This window comes from Phalacrocorax carbo, chromosome 12 (assembly GCF_963921805.1).
Source record: "Phalacrocorax carbo chromosome 12, bPhaCar2.1, whole genome shotgun sequence".
Lineage (NCBI taxonomy): Eukaryota > Metazoa > Chordata > Aves > Suliformes > Phalacrocoracidae > Phalacrocorax > Phalacrocorax carbo.
In genome coordinates this window covers 23,725,916-23,739,673 of record NC_087524.1, presented here as the reverse complement: position 1 = coordinate 23,739,673, position 13,758 = coordinate 23,725,916, and the positions used below count along the sequence as shown (strand labels likewise).

The following is a 13,758-nucleotide window of genomic DNA, read 5'->3' as shown; positions in this document are numbered from 1 at the left end:
AAAACCCTGTGCTTTGTCTCAGGCGCTCAAAGCCGAGAAGCCCTCCGCCGCGGCCGCGGTGCGCGCCGGAGGAGCTGCCCCGCCTCAGAGCGGGGGGAGGCAGCGGGAGGGCTTCTGCCGCGGTTCCTGTTCCGGGCCTCGCGGGTGCCCCGCAGCCTGTCCCCGGAAGGACGGCAGGCCGACGCGGTGGGTTTCCCGGCAGCTCCGGGTGCCGCGTCAGTCCCCAGAGGCGCTGTGCTCGGAAGAGCGTGCTTTTTCTTAGCAGAGTAGCTTGCAGTGGCGCAGCACGGTTTGCAAAGCCATCCCAGAAAAGGGGGTAGTGAAGCAACAATGTCAGGAGGTATGTGCTAGGAAGTAGACAAGCGATGGTATAGCCCTGTAATGCTAACTACGTGCACGTACATCTTCGAAAGTCAAATGGCACGCTTACTGTATACTTAATGTTTTAAAGATGTTGTTCCATAGTGAATCTTGGTACGTTATTTCTCTGGTAGAATTAAAGAATTATATGGTGCTTAATTTGTTGGGTTTTGCTTTTCTAAAGTAGCATGTTTAAGAGTTAATATCAGATAACTGTAGATACCCTATGTTAAAAGGTACTAGAAATCACCAAATGTTAATGTATTCATATTGTGGCATAAGGATTGCCTTAGGGCGGTTGTGTGTAACATTCACCATGAGATATCCTCCTATTCTGCTATCATTTACATGATACAAACTCAGTAAGTCACTAATCTCTTCTTTACATTACATTGCAGTGCATCACTCGGTCTGCAGAGCTGCCTAGGGAGAAACACAGTATTTCAGTAATTCTAGACTTTTTATTACAAGCATTTCTATGTGGTGGTTCAGATAGGAGAAGATTCTTAATTTCCACATAATGAAAATTCTTCTTAAACAAATGCCAGAGCTTGGTTAAAACCACACACAGCTAATTCCTGGCTAAGTTTGGCTTGTAAAGTTACATTTTTAAATTTAAAATGTTATTGGAGCTAGTTTTTCTGAGGTTCTTTTTCATGCAATATCTCATTAAAGTCTGAAAGTCACTGGCACAATATAATATAGACAACAAAAGTCTGCCTGCATTCAAAGAGTCAAATAAGGCAAACTCACGACAGAAAGCATGTCAAAGATTATTAAAAGCACAGGTACTGTAACTGGGCCAGATGCTCGAGGTTGCTGGTCATGAGCTGTTGGAAGCTTAGGGGGTTCCTTACTGAGGAAATACTGCAATACCCTGTTCTAAACTCTTCTTTAGCCGCCTACTGTGCATCTCTGTCCAAGGAAAGCTGACTGGCTGGACCTTTGATCTGATCTAGTTACATTCTTATGCTCTTCAGTAAGTACTAGACTTTAATCAGAAGCAGAGATGGAGAAGATATTTTTTTGGCAAGAAGTAATAACAGCACAGACAACGGCTGCATTTTACCATTGGATATTTATTTATCATCTGCTGTCTCCTACTCCCTAAAATACTTACTTCCACTCCTAAGTAGATGTACTTCTCCAGTGATTTGGTTATGAGTGCTTTCTAAGAACATACAACAAAAATTTAAATCCAAATAGGCTGACTTAAGCTCTTATTCAGAGACTTAAGAATGGAAATTAATTTAATACAAGTTATCTGTTTATAATCACTTTCTAAACAAAAAGAATAAGATGCATAGTGCCTATAGATAATACTTCCAGTTTGTCTAAATCTCTTTGCTGCCTGGAAATGTTGTTTCTCCCCTTTGTTGCTCTTTATGTGCAGCCATGGCTTTATGTTAGTATGCAGCCTGGGGATAAATGGAACGTATATGTCTAGTCTTCTCAGAGTCATACCTGATTTCCAGGGCACATCATGAGATCGCCTTAAGTTCCCCTGAGATACTTAGCGTAGAGCAGAAGGAAAGGAGCAACAAATGAAAAAATGTTACAGAAAACCATTTTTGTTCTCTCTTACACGGTAAAACTACATTACAGAAAAAGCCTTTGAGAAGGATAAACTTGTAATGCATGAAATGAGATGTCTGAGTCTGCAAACCAGAGCATGAAAGAGTCAGGAGGCAATTATAATTAAAAAGTTAGTGCATATGGAGCAAACCAATGGTACTATTCTCGTTAGAGAGTATTGGGTCCGTACTGTTTCTCAATCTCATTCTAGTTGCCTCACCTGTCCAGGAGGACTGGAATCAGGCACATCATCCAGTAGTACCTCATGTGTTCAAGGAAAGTGAAAGAATTCCTATGCAAGGCAACTGGAGTGTGAAATAACCTCCCTGATGCACTTTCTTTTGACCATTTACAGGAGATGTTCTATTCTTAAAGTTTTAATTATGTTGGTTTGGTCACAACAACCCCGTGCAACGCTCCAGGCGTGGGGCAGAGGGGCTGGAAAGTGCCCAGCAGAGAAGGCCCTGGGGGCGCTGGCTGACAGCCGGCTGGGCATGAGCCAGCAGTGCCCGGGTGGCCAAGGAGGCCACCAGCCCCGGGGCTTGTGTCAGCACTGGTGTGGCCAGCAGGAGCCGGGCAGGGATGGGGCCCCTGTGCTCGGCCCTGGGGAGGCCCCACCTCGAGTGCTGGGCTCAGGTTTGGGCCCCTCGGGACAAGAAGGCCCTTGAGGGGCTGGAGCGTGTCCAGAGAAGGGCAGCGGGGCTGGGGCAGGGTCTGGAGCACAAGTGTGCTGGGGGGCGGCTGAGGGGGCTGGGGGGGTTTAGCCTGGAGAAGGGGGGGCTGAGGGGAGCCCTTCTCGCTCTCTGCAGCTGCCTGAGAGGGGCTGGAGTGAGGGGGGGGCTGGTCTCTGCTCCCAAGTCACCAGTGACAGGATGAGAGGAAACAGCTTCAGGCTGTGTCAGGGGAGGTTTAGGTTGGATATTAGGAAAAATTTCTTTACTGAAGTAGTGGTCAGGCCCTGGCACAGGCTGCCCAGAGCGGTGGGGGAGTCACCGTCCCTGGAGGTATTTAAAAGACATGTAGATGTGGCACTTCAGGGCATGGTTGTGCTGGTTTCGGCTGAGAAGGGGTTAATTCTCCTCACTGTGGGGGGGCGGCTGCCTTTTCAGCTTCCCGCGCTCTGCCGCTGGTGGCGGAGGCTGGGAGGGGCGGGGCCGTGGCGGGGGCGGCTGACCCTGACTGGCCAATGGCATGTTCATTCCATACCACGTGACACCATGACCAGTATATTAAGGGGGGGGCAGTTGGCAGCTCGGGAGCGCGCGGCGTTGGGTCGTCGGGCAGCGCGTGCAGCTTTATTCGGCGGTTCGTTCCCCCTCTCCCCTCCCGCGGGGCTTTGCGCCTCTCGTTGTTCTCCTTTACATTGCATTTCTATTGTTGTTTCTTTTAATTTTAATTATTAAACTGTTCTTATCCCAACCCACGAGCGTTACCCTTCTGATTCTCTCCCCCATCTACCGGTGGGGGAGTGAGCGAGCGGCTGTGTGGGGCTGAGCTGCCGGCCAAACCACGACAATGGTTTAGGAGATATGGTAGTGTAGGGTTGACGGTTGGATTTGATGATCCTGGAGGTCTTTTCCAACCTTAATAACGATTCTGTGATTCTATACTGTAATCTCTTTCTCTGTACAAACAGAGGTGACTGTAGTGCCAGTAAAGAGTACACCAAGACCCTTTAGCAAAAGCTATTGGTGATTAGCCAAAAAACAAACCAGGAGTACATTGTTTCTATCTACAAGTTGTCAGGAAGCCATAACCACTGTTGGGTAACAACTGGGGGGATGAATACCTATTTCTTAATTTCCAGATTTGAGTATCACAGTCATTCTATATTGGGCTACAATTTAAGAAATGTCAGAAAGCTTAGCTAAGTAAAATGTGACCATCTCCTAAATCTACGTTTTTTTTTAATGAATTCTTTGATTCAATTCCTTTCAGTTCATTCCCAAATTAATTCAAATGGGTGATTTTAAGTTGGTCTTTTTTGTTTGTTTCTTTCCTGTCTGTATTTTCCTGGTAATTCTACTATAACATAATTAGTAGATTTTTATACTCACTTTTATATCACAAACCATGTGACCACTTCTCATTATGTAGCAGTCAGTAATTTTTAATTAAATTTGGGGATAATATACCCAGATCCTCAACACAGGTATTTGATGAGGATGAATAATAAATGAAATAATTTGAGACCTTTATATTATTGTGGTGCCATTTTGACTATTATCTACATTTCAGGAGTGCTTCTTTCTGACTCAGTATGCATAGAGCTTCCACATCTTGATTTTTATATCAGGAGACACTAGTCCTAGCTGTGTCTGGGATTCTGCCAGAGGACATCAAGAAGAGGCTGACAGTAGCTGATTCATGGCACTAAGAGGTACAAAGTTTGGGTACAAACACTGTAAGGATATGATGGTAAGTCACAGTAAGCCATTGCTGTAACTACCTAACATAATTACACAATAATAATAATAATATTGCTTTTTGCTTCAGAATCGCCACAGATTTGCTGTAGAGTTTCCCTTCCTTGCCCAACTAAAGTTTTCACATGAGTTTTTTTTCTATTGATTAACACTGATACAAGCAAGACGGTTACTTAATTCTTAATACTTAAATACTTAATACTTAATACTTAATACTTAAATACTTAAATCCACACAGCAGACTGTGTGGATGCAAGTAGGTAGGAGGACAGGTGGAGAACAGGAAGTAGCCTAGTGAATTCCTTACAGGTCCTTGTATATATTCGTCATGTTTCCAGTGCTTCATAAACTGAAGGATCTTCTACTGTTCTGAAATATACGGTATGTATGACTTATTCAGTAGCTGGGCCTGCAGCATAAGAATTTGTTGCGCTTACCACTTGTATTGGTTGTCACCCTTATGGCCTTTCCTCATCTTTTATTCAGCCGAGGATGACTGCAAGAAACATCTCTGGAAACTCGCCAGCAAAGCTGCACTTCAGAACGATGTGTTCTGTCCATCAGGATTGGAACACCCTACCAGTACAGAATTTCAGTTGAGCTTGAAGTGCAAAGGGCTTAGGTTTAAAATTGAATTTGTACATGTAAGCCTTTATATTGTCTTCCTGAATTCAGCAATTTACCTCATAGAATCTGCCATGACTAAGCAGCTGGGGGAGACTGAAGGCCTAAAAGCTTCATTTGGTATGTCTTGATGGCAGTGCGGACAGGGAGCTTCCAGGGTTTTTGACTGTATCTCTTCTGGACCTTCTGCCTGAAGGTTTGGTTTCTTTAGTCATAAAATTGTGCCTGGTGACATACAGTGAAACGAGTCTCAAAAGATAATCGTTCATACCCTAGCCTACGGCTTCCTTCGGCATGGGCAGAAATGATCCAAATGTCCTTCGGTATTTTGTTCTGCTGGAGCCCAAAGCTTCAGTCACTGGTGGCATATGCTTTATTTCAAAAAGACAGGGACAAAAATCACTGGTGATAGCATTTCTTAGCAATACTTTTATCTACAGGAGGCTATGAATCATTGCCTTTGTTGATCTGCAGCTGTCTGAGAAGTGATTTTATGCGGTGTGTGCTTAATAGTGAAAGTGGCATTACACGCTTAAATGCATTGATTTTTAGGGGGAGTAAGAGATCTGTGCCGTGGCGTAAGTCACAGCAATAACACGCAACCTTTCCCGGAGGAAGATGTTTTTACCTTCTTTCAGAAACAGATTTCGGAGCGAGCCGTGCCGACTCCTTTGCGCTTTTGTAACGCCTGTCGCCGTGGGCCTTTCCGAAGCGGGCAGAAACAGGCCTGCCGCCGGGTGCTCCGCCTGCTGCTCCCGAGGGCAGCGCTGCCGCGGGCCCCTCAGCGGCGCCCCCCGAGCGCGGGCCGAGGCGGCGGCCGCGGATCCGCCGGGACCCGCCTCACGCCCGGGGCGGGGCCGGGGGCGGGGCGGCGGGCGAGGGCCCGCGTTGCGGGAGCGCTGCTAGGATACGGGTGCTGGCCGGAGTGGTAACGGGCACCCTGGGCGGCGGCGGGGGGGCGCGGAGACAGAGGGTCGGGGCCCGGAAGCGGGCAGTTGGGGCAGGTGGGGGATCGGGGCGGCGGCGGGACCACCGGCGGCCGCCCTCTCCTCGCGTCGCCGGGCGGACGCCTTCCGCAGCCGGTTCTCTCGGTCGCTCGGGGAAGCTTTCGGAAGGTCTGTTGGAAAACGCCTCTCCAAAGCCTGGTGCTCCTTCCGTAGAGCTGCCCCACGTCCCCCGGGGCGAAGCCGCGCCCGTGGCAGCTGTGCGCCCCCCGCGGAGGGGCGCGGCGGGCGGAGGCGGCGCGCGGCATGGAGCTGGCCGTGAGGGAGCGGCTCTGGGCCGCGGGGAGCCGCCGAGGTACGAGGGTCCCGGGCGGCTGCCGAATCGTGCCTGTCTTTAAAAATAAGTAAAATAAAAATCGCGCTTTAAACACGAAAGCTGCTTGATTTTGATCTTTTTTAGAGAAACGGTATTTTTTCTCTGAGTGCTTTAAATGTACTTCTTAACTATGAAAAGAAGTAACTGCTAGAGTGTCCTTAATTCAATCTGTTTTTTTTTCCCGTGAAGTTTACTTCATAGGAAGGATCTAAGGATCAAATCTCGAATTTCTGTGTCAAAGGGAAGAGTTCAGGGAACTGCAAATCAGGCCTTCAGAGTAGTTCACTTTCTTGTGTGCTAACATTACTGATATTAAATTGTTAATGCTTCGTCTTAAAACTGCAGCTGACTTTGAACATTTGTTTGATATTTTCTTAAAAATTAATAATTTATTTCTGTAAAGGAGAGGCAGGATGGCATTTAGTTGATTTGAAATAAGGCAGTCATGTCTGTCACTTCATCTTGAAACATAAATTATCTGAGGTTTTTTTTTAATCCTTTTTTATTTCAGATGTTCAGGCTTTGAAGAATGCTTATGAGTTAATCAAATCAGCCAGTCAAGGAAAATCTGCACCTGACACATCAGATAACTTCAGCACCGACTTATATGTTTTATGTGCTGAACAAGCATTTCAGGTTTGTAATTTATCTGTAATGAATAAAAACAGTAATTACAGTTGTTAAAGTTACTACTAAAAAATAGTCTCAGAAGTACCTATGAAAAATATTAGTCTTCTGTTTTTGGAGAAGAGTTGTTTTAACATGCATTTTCAGTTAAAACTCACCCTCTAAATGATCACTTCTTTATAATCAGTCAGCAAACTGTGGTTTGTGAAGCTTGTAATTAGACCGAAATATGCAAGGTATGCCATGGTAATGTAAAATAGTTCTCTGTGCCTGTTTTTTCTTGTTGTGGAAAACTAACCTTAGCAATTTGGTTATGACTGAAGAAAATGTGTTTGTGAACAGTCCCTCTTAGGCAAAAGAAGAAAAGGTGACATGCTGATTATAAAAGATTGTTGCTCATTGAGCTAACTTCTACAAAATGCGGTAGAGGTTCTTAATTTTGAAGTATTTTAAAAATTTCAATCCATGGACACAAGCGATTGGATTTCAAGCAGAGTTTCCGATAAAACATTTTTCTTTTCCAAGCTGCAAGCCTATCAAATTCCGTCTGTTGTCTGAAGCTTGAGGTGTAGCACTGACACCCATACAAAATCCTGTGGGCTAATAGCTGCCCTTTAGTGAAAAAAATTCTGCTAAGAATTTTGCCTTTATATTAACAATTCTGTTAATAGCTGTTAAAAAAGGAAAGATTTTTTGTATACTGTAAGGGGTTCTGTGACTGAGTGACTAAGGAGCTTTGTTAAATAAAGGAGCTATTTTTCTACACATTTGGAATGACTAAAGTCTTGCTTTAAGCTTTAATAAATCTTAATGGGTTTGTACCAAATCTGACATGCAGCTTTATGGAATAGTCTTTGCATACGGGTATGCAGTTAGATGTTATACTTTGATTAGGCATTCATTTTTAAAAACTAACAATTCTTAATTATTTGCTGCATTTTAGAATTATTTTTTAAATATTAAATTATTTTTTTAAAAACTTAGCTGGGATATCTGGAAATGAGCAGTGACTGTCTACAGATGTATTTTAAAGGAAGGTTTCCTGTGAACCAGTTTCTTGGAAGAGCATATTTGTGTCAAGGCCAGCTGCACACTCCACTCTCTACAGAGAATTTGGTGAGAAGTTATGAAGGTTGCATTATATTTAGCCAGTTTCTAAGAGTATTTCTTCCTGGGTTTTTATGTATTGCGTTCAGTAATTTAAAATACACACGGGTAATCAGGACTGTAGGAAGAATCAAGGGAAAATATATTAATGGGTAGTTTGGAAGTAAAGAAGACTTACCAGCTGAATTAGACTAATGTTGCAAATACTTTGGTGAGGAAAAAAAAAAAGAACGCTTGCAAAATTTTTCAGATGATTGGTTGTTCTAAAGTCAACCTTTTCACTTTTTACATTAATATGATACTTTCAGACCAAATTTAACTGTAACTGGTAAAACAGCTACTGGTTTTGTTCAGGATCACAGAGTTTCACAGAATCATGGTAAATGGAGGACTAAAGAGACTGTCAGAGAGGTTGTACAGTTCTGTGTCAGTGTGCTTCCACTACTGATCAGTAACCTCTCCATATAGTACTTTGAATCTGGCTTTCTGAAATGAGATTTGAAGCTTTCTGGTAGCAACTCAGCAGGATACTTCTACTTCTGAAAGCTTTTGTGCTACTATTCGGTGATACCATGTCCGTACCTGATGAGTAGTTCTTACCTCCTCCTGACTTTAAAATGGAGTGGGGTCTGTTTCCTGTCTTCAGTATTTCACTTGTCCTTGTACTGTGGTCAGTCAGCTTTGACAATTTGTCATTGATACCTGACCCCCTAAAATGGCCATAACAGATGTTTGTGTTATTTGTGTTCACAAATTTCCCTGGCAGATGTTGCTGTAGTTTTTTTGAATAATGTGTTTGAATTAACTTTCAAGCTAGAATCTTTTCCCTACTATGTTATCTGTACTTGCTCTGACTTCTCTGAGCGCATGTGCAGAACAACTGATCAGTGGTCCCCTCAAAAGTTTGTACACATTTGAAAAGTGTTTTCTAATGTCCAGTTAGCCTTTTATGTTTCTAAATTAAACAAGCTATTCTGTGATGTTTTCTAAATCTCAGGCAAATTTTGCTGTTTTCTTCTTGACTCTTGCTAACTTTTTAGAAGTTAAGAACCGTCCCAGTATGTGCAATCCTAACTTGGTTCCTTTGTGCTGGGTGTTGTAATGTGCTTTTAAGATACACTTTTTGTTGGTTGTAAAGTTTTTTTCACTGCTGTGCTCCTAGATAGTTTATGAAAATAGAAGTGGCACAACATCTCACTCTGTATTACTAGTAATCATTGTTCACTTAGAAAAGATAAATTTGTCCTTATTTTGGTTTCCATCCTAAGGAATCCTTGTTAGCTGATTAAGATGCTTATGTTCTTAAGGGCCAAGTAACACTTTACTACTACAGTATCTAATACCTCTCAGGCTCTTAATCCTGGTCCTCTCTTTATCTAGACAGTTCTCACTCGTTGCTCAGTAGCCTTCTTATGCCAGTACCAGAGTCCAGTAAATCAGTCCTAACTCTCTTGGAGTTTTTACTTATTCTGTTCTGTCTCACTATAGAGAGCCCTCGGGTGTCACCCCCTTCCTGCCCATCCAGGTCCAACTCCACTTTGCCATTTCCACTGCATCTTTCTCTTAGGCTTTCAAAAATCCCTTTTTATGATCCCATCAATCTTTACATCCTCCCTTCATGTATTTGTACGTACTGATGAGATCCCCCTGAGCTGCCTTCTCTAGGCTAGGCTAAGCAGTCCCAGCTCTCTCAGCCTTTCCTCAAATGAGAGATGCTCCAGTCCCATCATCATCTTTGTGGCCCTTCATTGGACTCTCTCCACAGTGTCCATGTCTCTCTTGTACTGGGGAGCTCAGAACTGGGCACAGAACTCCAGGTATGGCCTCAGCAGTGCTGAGTAGAGAGGAAGGATCACGTCCCTCAACCTGCTGGCAACTCTCCTCCTAAGGCAGCCCAGGTCACTGTCAGCCACCTTTGCGGCAAGGACATGCTGCTGGCTTGTGTTCACCTTGGTGTCCACCAGGACCCCTGGGTCCTCCTCTGGAAAGCTGCTTCCCACCTGCTTTAATAATAAAAAGAGCAGCCTGACACACCATTCAGTTGATAAATTCTTGTTGGAGCTTTTCTGAAGAAAATAATACCTCAGGTTTTTTAATGTGACAAATCAATATTTTTTTTTCCTGAATTTGCTCTTGGATGTTTCTGAGCTTTCTTTGCTGAAGGCTTAAAAAGTAAGCAGCTTTACAGTTTTGGAGAATTTCAGTGCTGATAACTAAAGTTTGGCAGAAATTAAAGAAACTTAAAATATAGTCTTAAAATTTGAAGTCAGGAAAACATTGTGATAGGCAATTCTACCTATTTTTAGTTTTTCTGTTTCTATAGCAGCAAGTTTTATTTGAGATTGGTCTGAAAAGAAAAATTGTGAGATGTGAACATATTGAAATAAGAAAACAATGTACTGATTTATAAAAGCCATATTCAAATTGCATTAACAATTTTTTGTTCTGTTCTAGGAAGAGTTTGAAAAGTTTGTGCTGTTTTTTATGAAGGCAATAGATTTTGCCATCCATGATAGAAGGTAGGCCCTACTGATAGTATTAACTCTTTAAATCTCGGGAAATTTTACTGAGTTAGGTTTTCATGAATGTTAGTCTCAGATTTTCACTAGGTAGTCTGGAGTTGTGGTGTTTGTTGGTTTTGTTTTGGTTTTTTGCTTCTGTGGATTTTCCTTCCACTTTGTTACTGCACTTCTATAACTGCTGTGCATGCTGCAACAATATAAGTATACCGAACAGTCTTAAATAAGCGGGATGAATCAGCCTCTTTAAGATATCGCTGTGTGTTTCTTCCCCTCTTGTATTTATGCTCCGTAGATGGAGAGCACCATTGTAACTTAAATTAAGTGGTTAATTACTGGGTAGAGTGTAATTGCAAGAGTTATTGCGGTGTTCTTGTCCTGTACTTATGTTCTCAGTTCTTAGTCAAGATTGGTTCTTATCAAAACAAATAGGAAAAGTTCCAATTTTTGCTTCTTAGAAGTGTCTTAAAATATTCTGCCTGTAATTTTATGTTTATCTAAGTCCATGAAATGCTAAATTCTTGATTCTTGTTTTTCAGCTATTATTTTTTGATATATAATGCCTCAGTTCTTTATTGGCAACTTGTGAGGCCATATCTTAAGCCTGGATTCCGCTGTCATCTTATTCCCAGCCTTTCTCAGATTGTTAAAGCATTAAACCAAACTGAAGAGCAAGACAGTGAATGGAGAGCAGAACTCATGATGTAAGTTTAATCATATTTTTTCATATGGGCATTCTGTAATCCTCTTGTACATGTGGCTGCCACCTGAGGTAGTCTTTAATAATGTATATTCCATTGGTAACATTGTAGGTACAGTTATTGTGGAAAGTTTAATAATTTTTAAAGAGATATAAATGGACACTTAATATAAAAGGTGCTTCATTTTAATATTTTTTTTGAGGTTAAAATTTTAGCAGCCTCGGCAGTTACGCCCTAGGTCTGGTCTGAAGTATCACAGTAATTTTGGATGTAGTGTTTGAGTCATTGCTTATGTTCAGTCCTTTTAAGTGAGGAGAAAGTTCTTAAAAACAGGATTTTGTCTGTCTTCTTCAGGTAAAGAAACATAACCTTTAAATAGATAAACAAAGATCTCTTCTGTCCTCTCATCCCTGAAGGGAAAGGAACAGACTGTAAGGTTGTGAGAATGCATTCAGGATGCCTTCTAATTTCCTCCTTCTTCATTATGATGATTTTATATATATTGACCTAAGTTATCTTCTCACTACTTTTTTCCTCTTGTTAACCCATAACTGTGTGTTGAAATGCAACTTTCTGAAAAACCAGTGAGCAAAATAAGGATTTGTATTGCAAATACAGCAATTAAGAGTACAGAGATGAGTTGTCGTCAGTAGTGATGTGGTTTTTATATGTCAGTCACATGCTTTAATGTATAATTTGGTACTGTATGGTTCTTAATCAATGTAATTAGTTTACATCAAGCTTTTTCCTTTCTAGTTAGTATCATATCCAGTTTTCTTTGGTATTAAATTAAAGGCTGTCCCTGCTACTTTGGACATACTTCTTGGCCTAATGTTTCAAAGCATAAATGAAATAGGTCTTCTTTTAACCAGTCTTATGCAAAATAAGAGCCCAAAATTTATGCAAAGGAGAATAACTTGCATAAACAAGGATATTAAGATTTAAACCAACAGGTTTTCTTTCTGAGAATTAACAAAGGGAAATAGATTGGTTTTTTGAGAGTTAAACCTCCCAACAAGGTGAAATTAATATCTTTAAGTGTTATGGAAAAAACTTAGAATTAAAAACCTAATAATTTTTAGGAAAGAGATTAGTAATCTAGGGCTGGATAAAAATGCCTTCAACATTATGTCTGTCATAACTGACATTTGTCAACTAATTGCAAGTTTTATCTAGGAAATATATAGGGTGTTTTGCATGCATACTGTTCAGAAGTGTATATAGTGTAAATTATACTGAATTAAATAATTATAGTCAGAATATTTAGCAATTTATTTTTAATTGAAAGCAATTTGTGCCTGAAGTTGTAGTTATTTTCCCCATTTCAAGGATGTACTTATTAAGCATGACTGAAAGTCCTTATTGCTTGTATGAGGAAATGAAAAATGCAACCCAATTAAATGTAATTTTAAGATAGGTACAAATACAGAGCCTTTTAAAAGACAAGTATGCTGTTACTTTCTGATGTGGGTGCTGGGTTTTAAGTGACTGAATAAATTAATACTTTTTGATATGTTGCCTTTAAATGAATTTTTCCATAATGAGAATAGCAGAAAGGTACATGTTAACATATTATACAATATGCTTAAATAATTACCAGTGTATCTATTGTGTGTCTTGAAAATATCCTTGTTTGACCTATGTTTGGGTGGTCTCAGTCTGACTTCCCATTGCATGTTGAACGGTGTATATATGATGACACCTGCACACTTATTTTTTGGACATCATCAGTGGGTTGTTCAGACGGTAGAGTTTAAATATTTTCATGTCTGAACACGGTCACTTCTGCTAAGAAAAAAATATGTGCAAAGTTTTCGTCAGAGAGAGTAGAGGGTTTTAGCAAAATAGTCTTGGAAACTGTTTTTCTAGTAAGTATGGGGTCCTAGTTAAAACATTAGTTTTCCTTTAATTCTTTAGAAAGTGAGAGACTTTGACAATGGAGGTTGACTAAATTGCTTGAGTTAACAGTCCTGGGTTATAACAAAGCATCCATTTTCCCAGTGAAAGGCACCTGGTTCTGCTGTCTTCACAGAGCAGTTGAGGTTGGCAGGGACCTCTCAAGATCATGTAGTCCAACTCACCTGCTCGAGCATCTTGGTACAATATAGTTGGTACTTGTTGAGATCAGTGTGTCATTTTTTTATGGAGTGGCTACATGTATTTAAGGCTGATACTGGTTTCTTTTGAGGGTATAATTGTATAAATTGAGTGTGCCCAGATTATTGTATCATTTTAATTAATCTAACTGAAAAGCTTATATGATTAATTCTTTGACTTAGATTAGAAGTGAAGGTGTGCTGTGGAAATGTAGATCAACGGTAAGACGTATAAAGCATATGCTAATACAATCTGCTCAATGTCTCAGACAGCTGTTCACTAACAAGAAATTTTATTATTCCAAATTCAGGCAAAAATAAGGTCCTAATGTTGCTTTTATTTAACTATAGTTGTAGGTTTACAGAGCTAATATTCAGAGTTGGATCTTTTGGCAGAGTTTCA

The 13,758-nt window shown here is 41.2% G+C and overlaps 1 protein-coding gene and 1 long non-coding RNA gene across 21 annotated transcripts in view; one reads left to right on the top strand and one right to left on the bottom strand.

The window, feature by feature from the left end:
• The first annotated feature begins 184 nt into the window (after positions 1-184).
• Positions 185-13,758, top strand: part of CFAP46 (cilia and flagella associated protein 46) — a 90,900-nt gene continuing 77,326 nt past the window's right edge. For 4 of the 20 annotated variants that reach the window (XR_010375030.1, XR_010375031.1, XM_064464458.1 and 1 more), the window contains exons 1-7: positions 185-340; positions 4,174-4,353; positions 6,146-6,284; positions 6,817-6,941; positions 7,917-8,048; positions 10,494-10,558; positions 11,098-11,262. Coding sequence is in view for 18 of the 20 variants with exons in the window: in XM_064464458.1 (XP_064320528.1) it covers positions 4,303-4,353; positions 6,146-6,284; positions 6,817-6,941; positions 7,917-8,048; positions 10,494-10,558; positions 11,098-11,262 (677 nt within the window). In the remaining 2 variants the exon portion in view is untranslated. Of the gene's footprint in view, positions 341-4,173; positions 4,354-5,343; positions 5,914-6,145; positions 6,285-6,816; positions 6,942-7,916; positions 8,049-10,493; positions 10,559-11,097; positions 11,263-13,758 lie in introns of those variants that run through there. The other 16 variants (XM_064464455.1, XM_064464456.1, XM_064464445.1 and 13 more) reach the window with 14 other exon arrangements.
• On the bottom strand, positions 4,347-5,688 carry LOC135315537 (uncharacterized). Its single transcript, XR_010375033.1, has 3 exons — positions 5,614-5,688; positions 4,596-5,356; positions 4,347-4,540 (listed from the first exon to the last, which is right to left on the bottom strand). It is a non-coding gene; the product is annotated as an uncharacterized LOC135315537 (long non-coding RNA).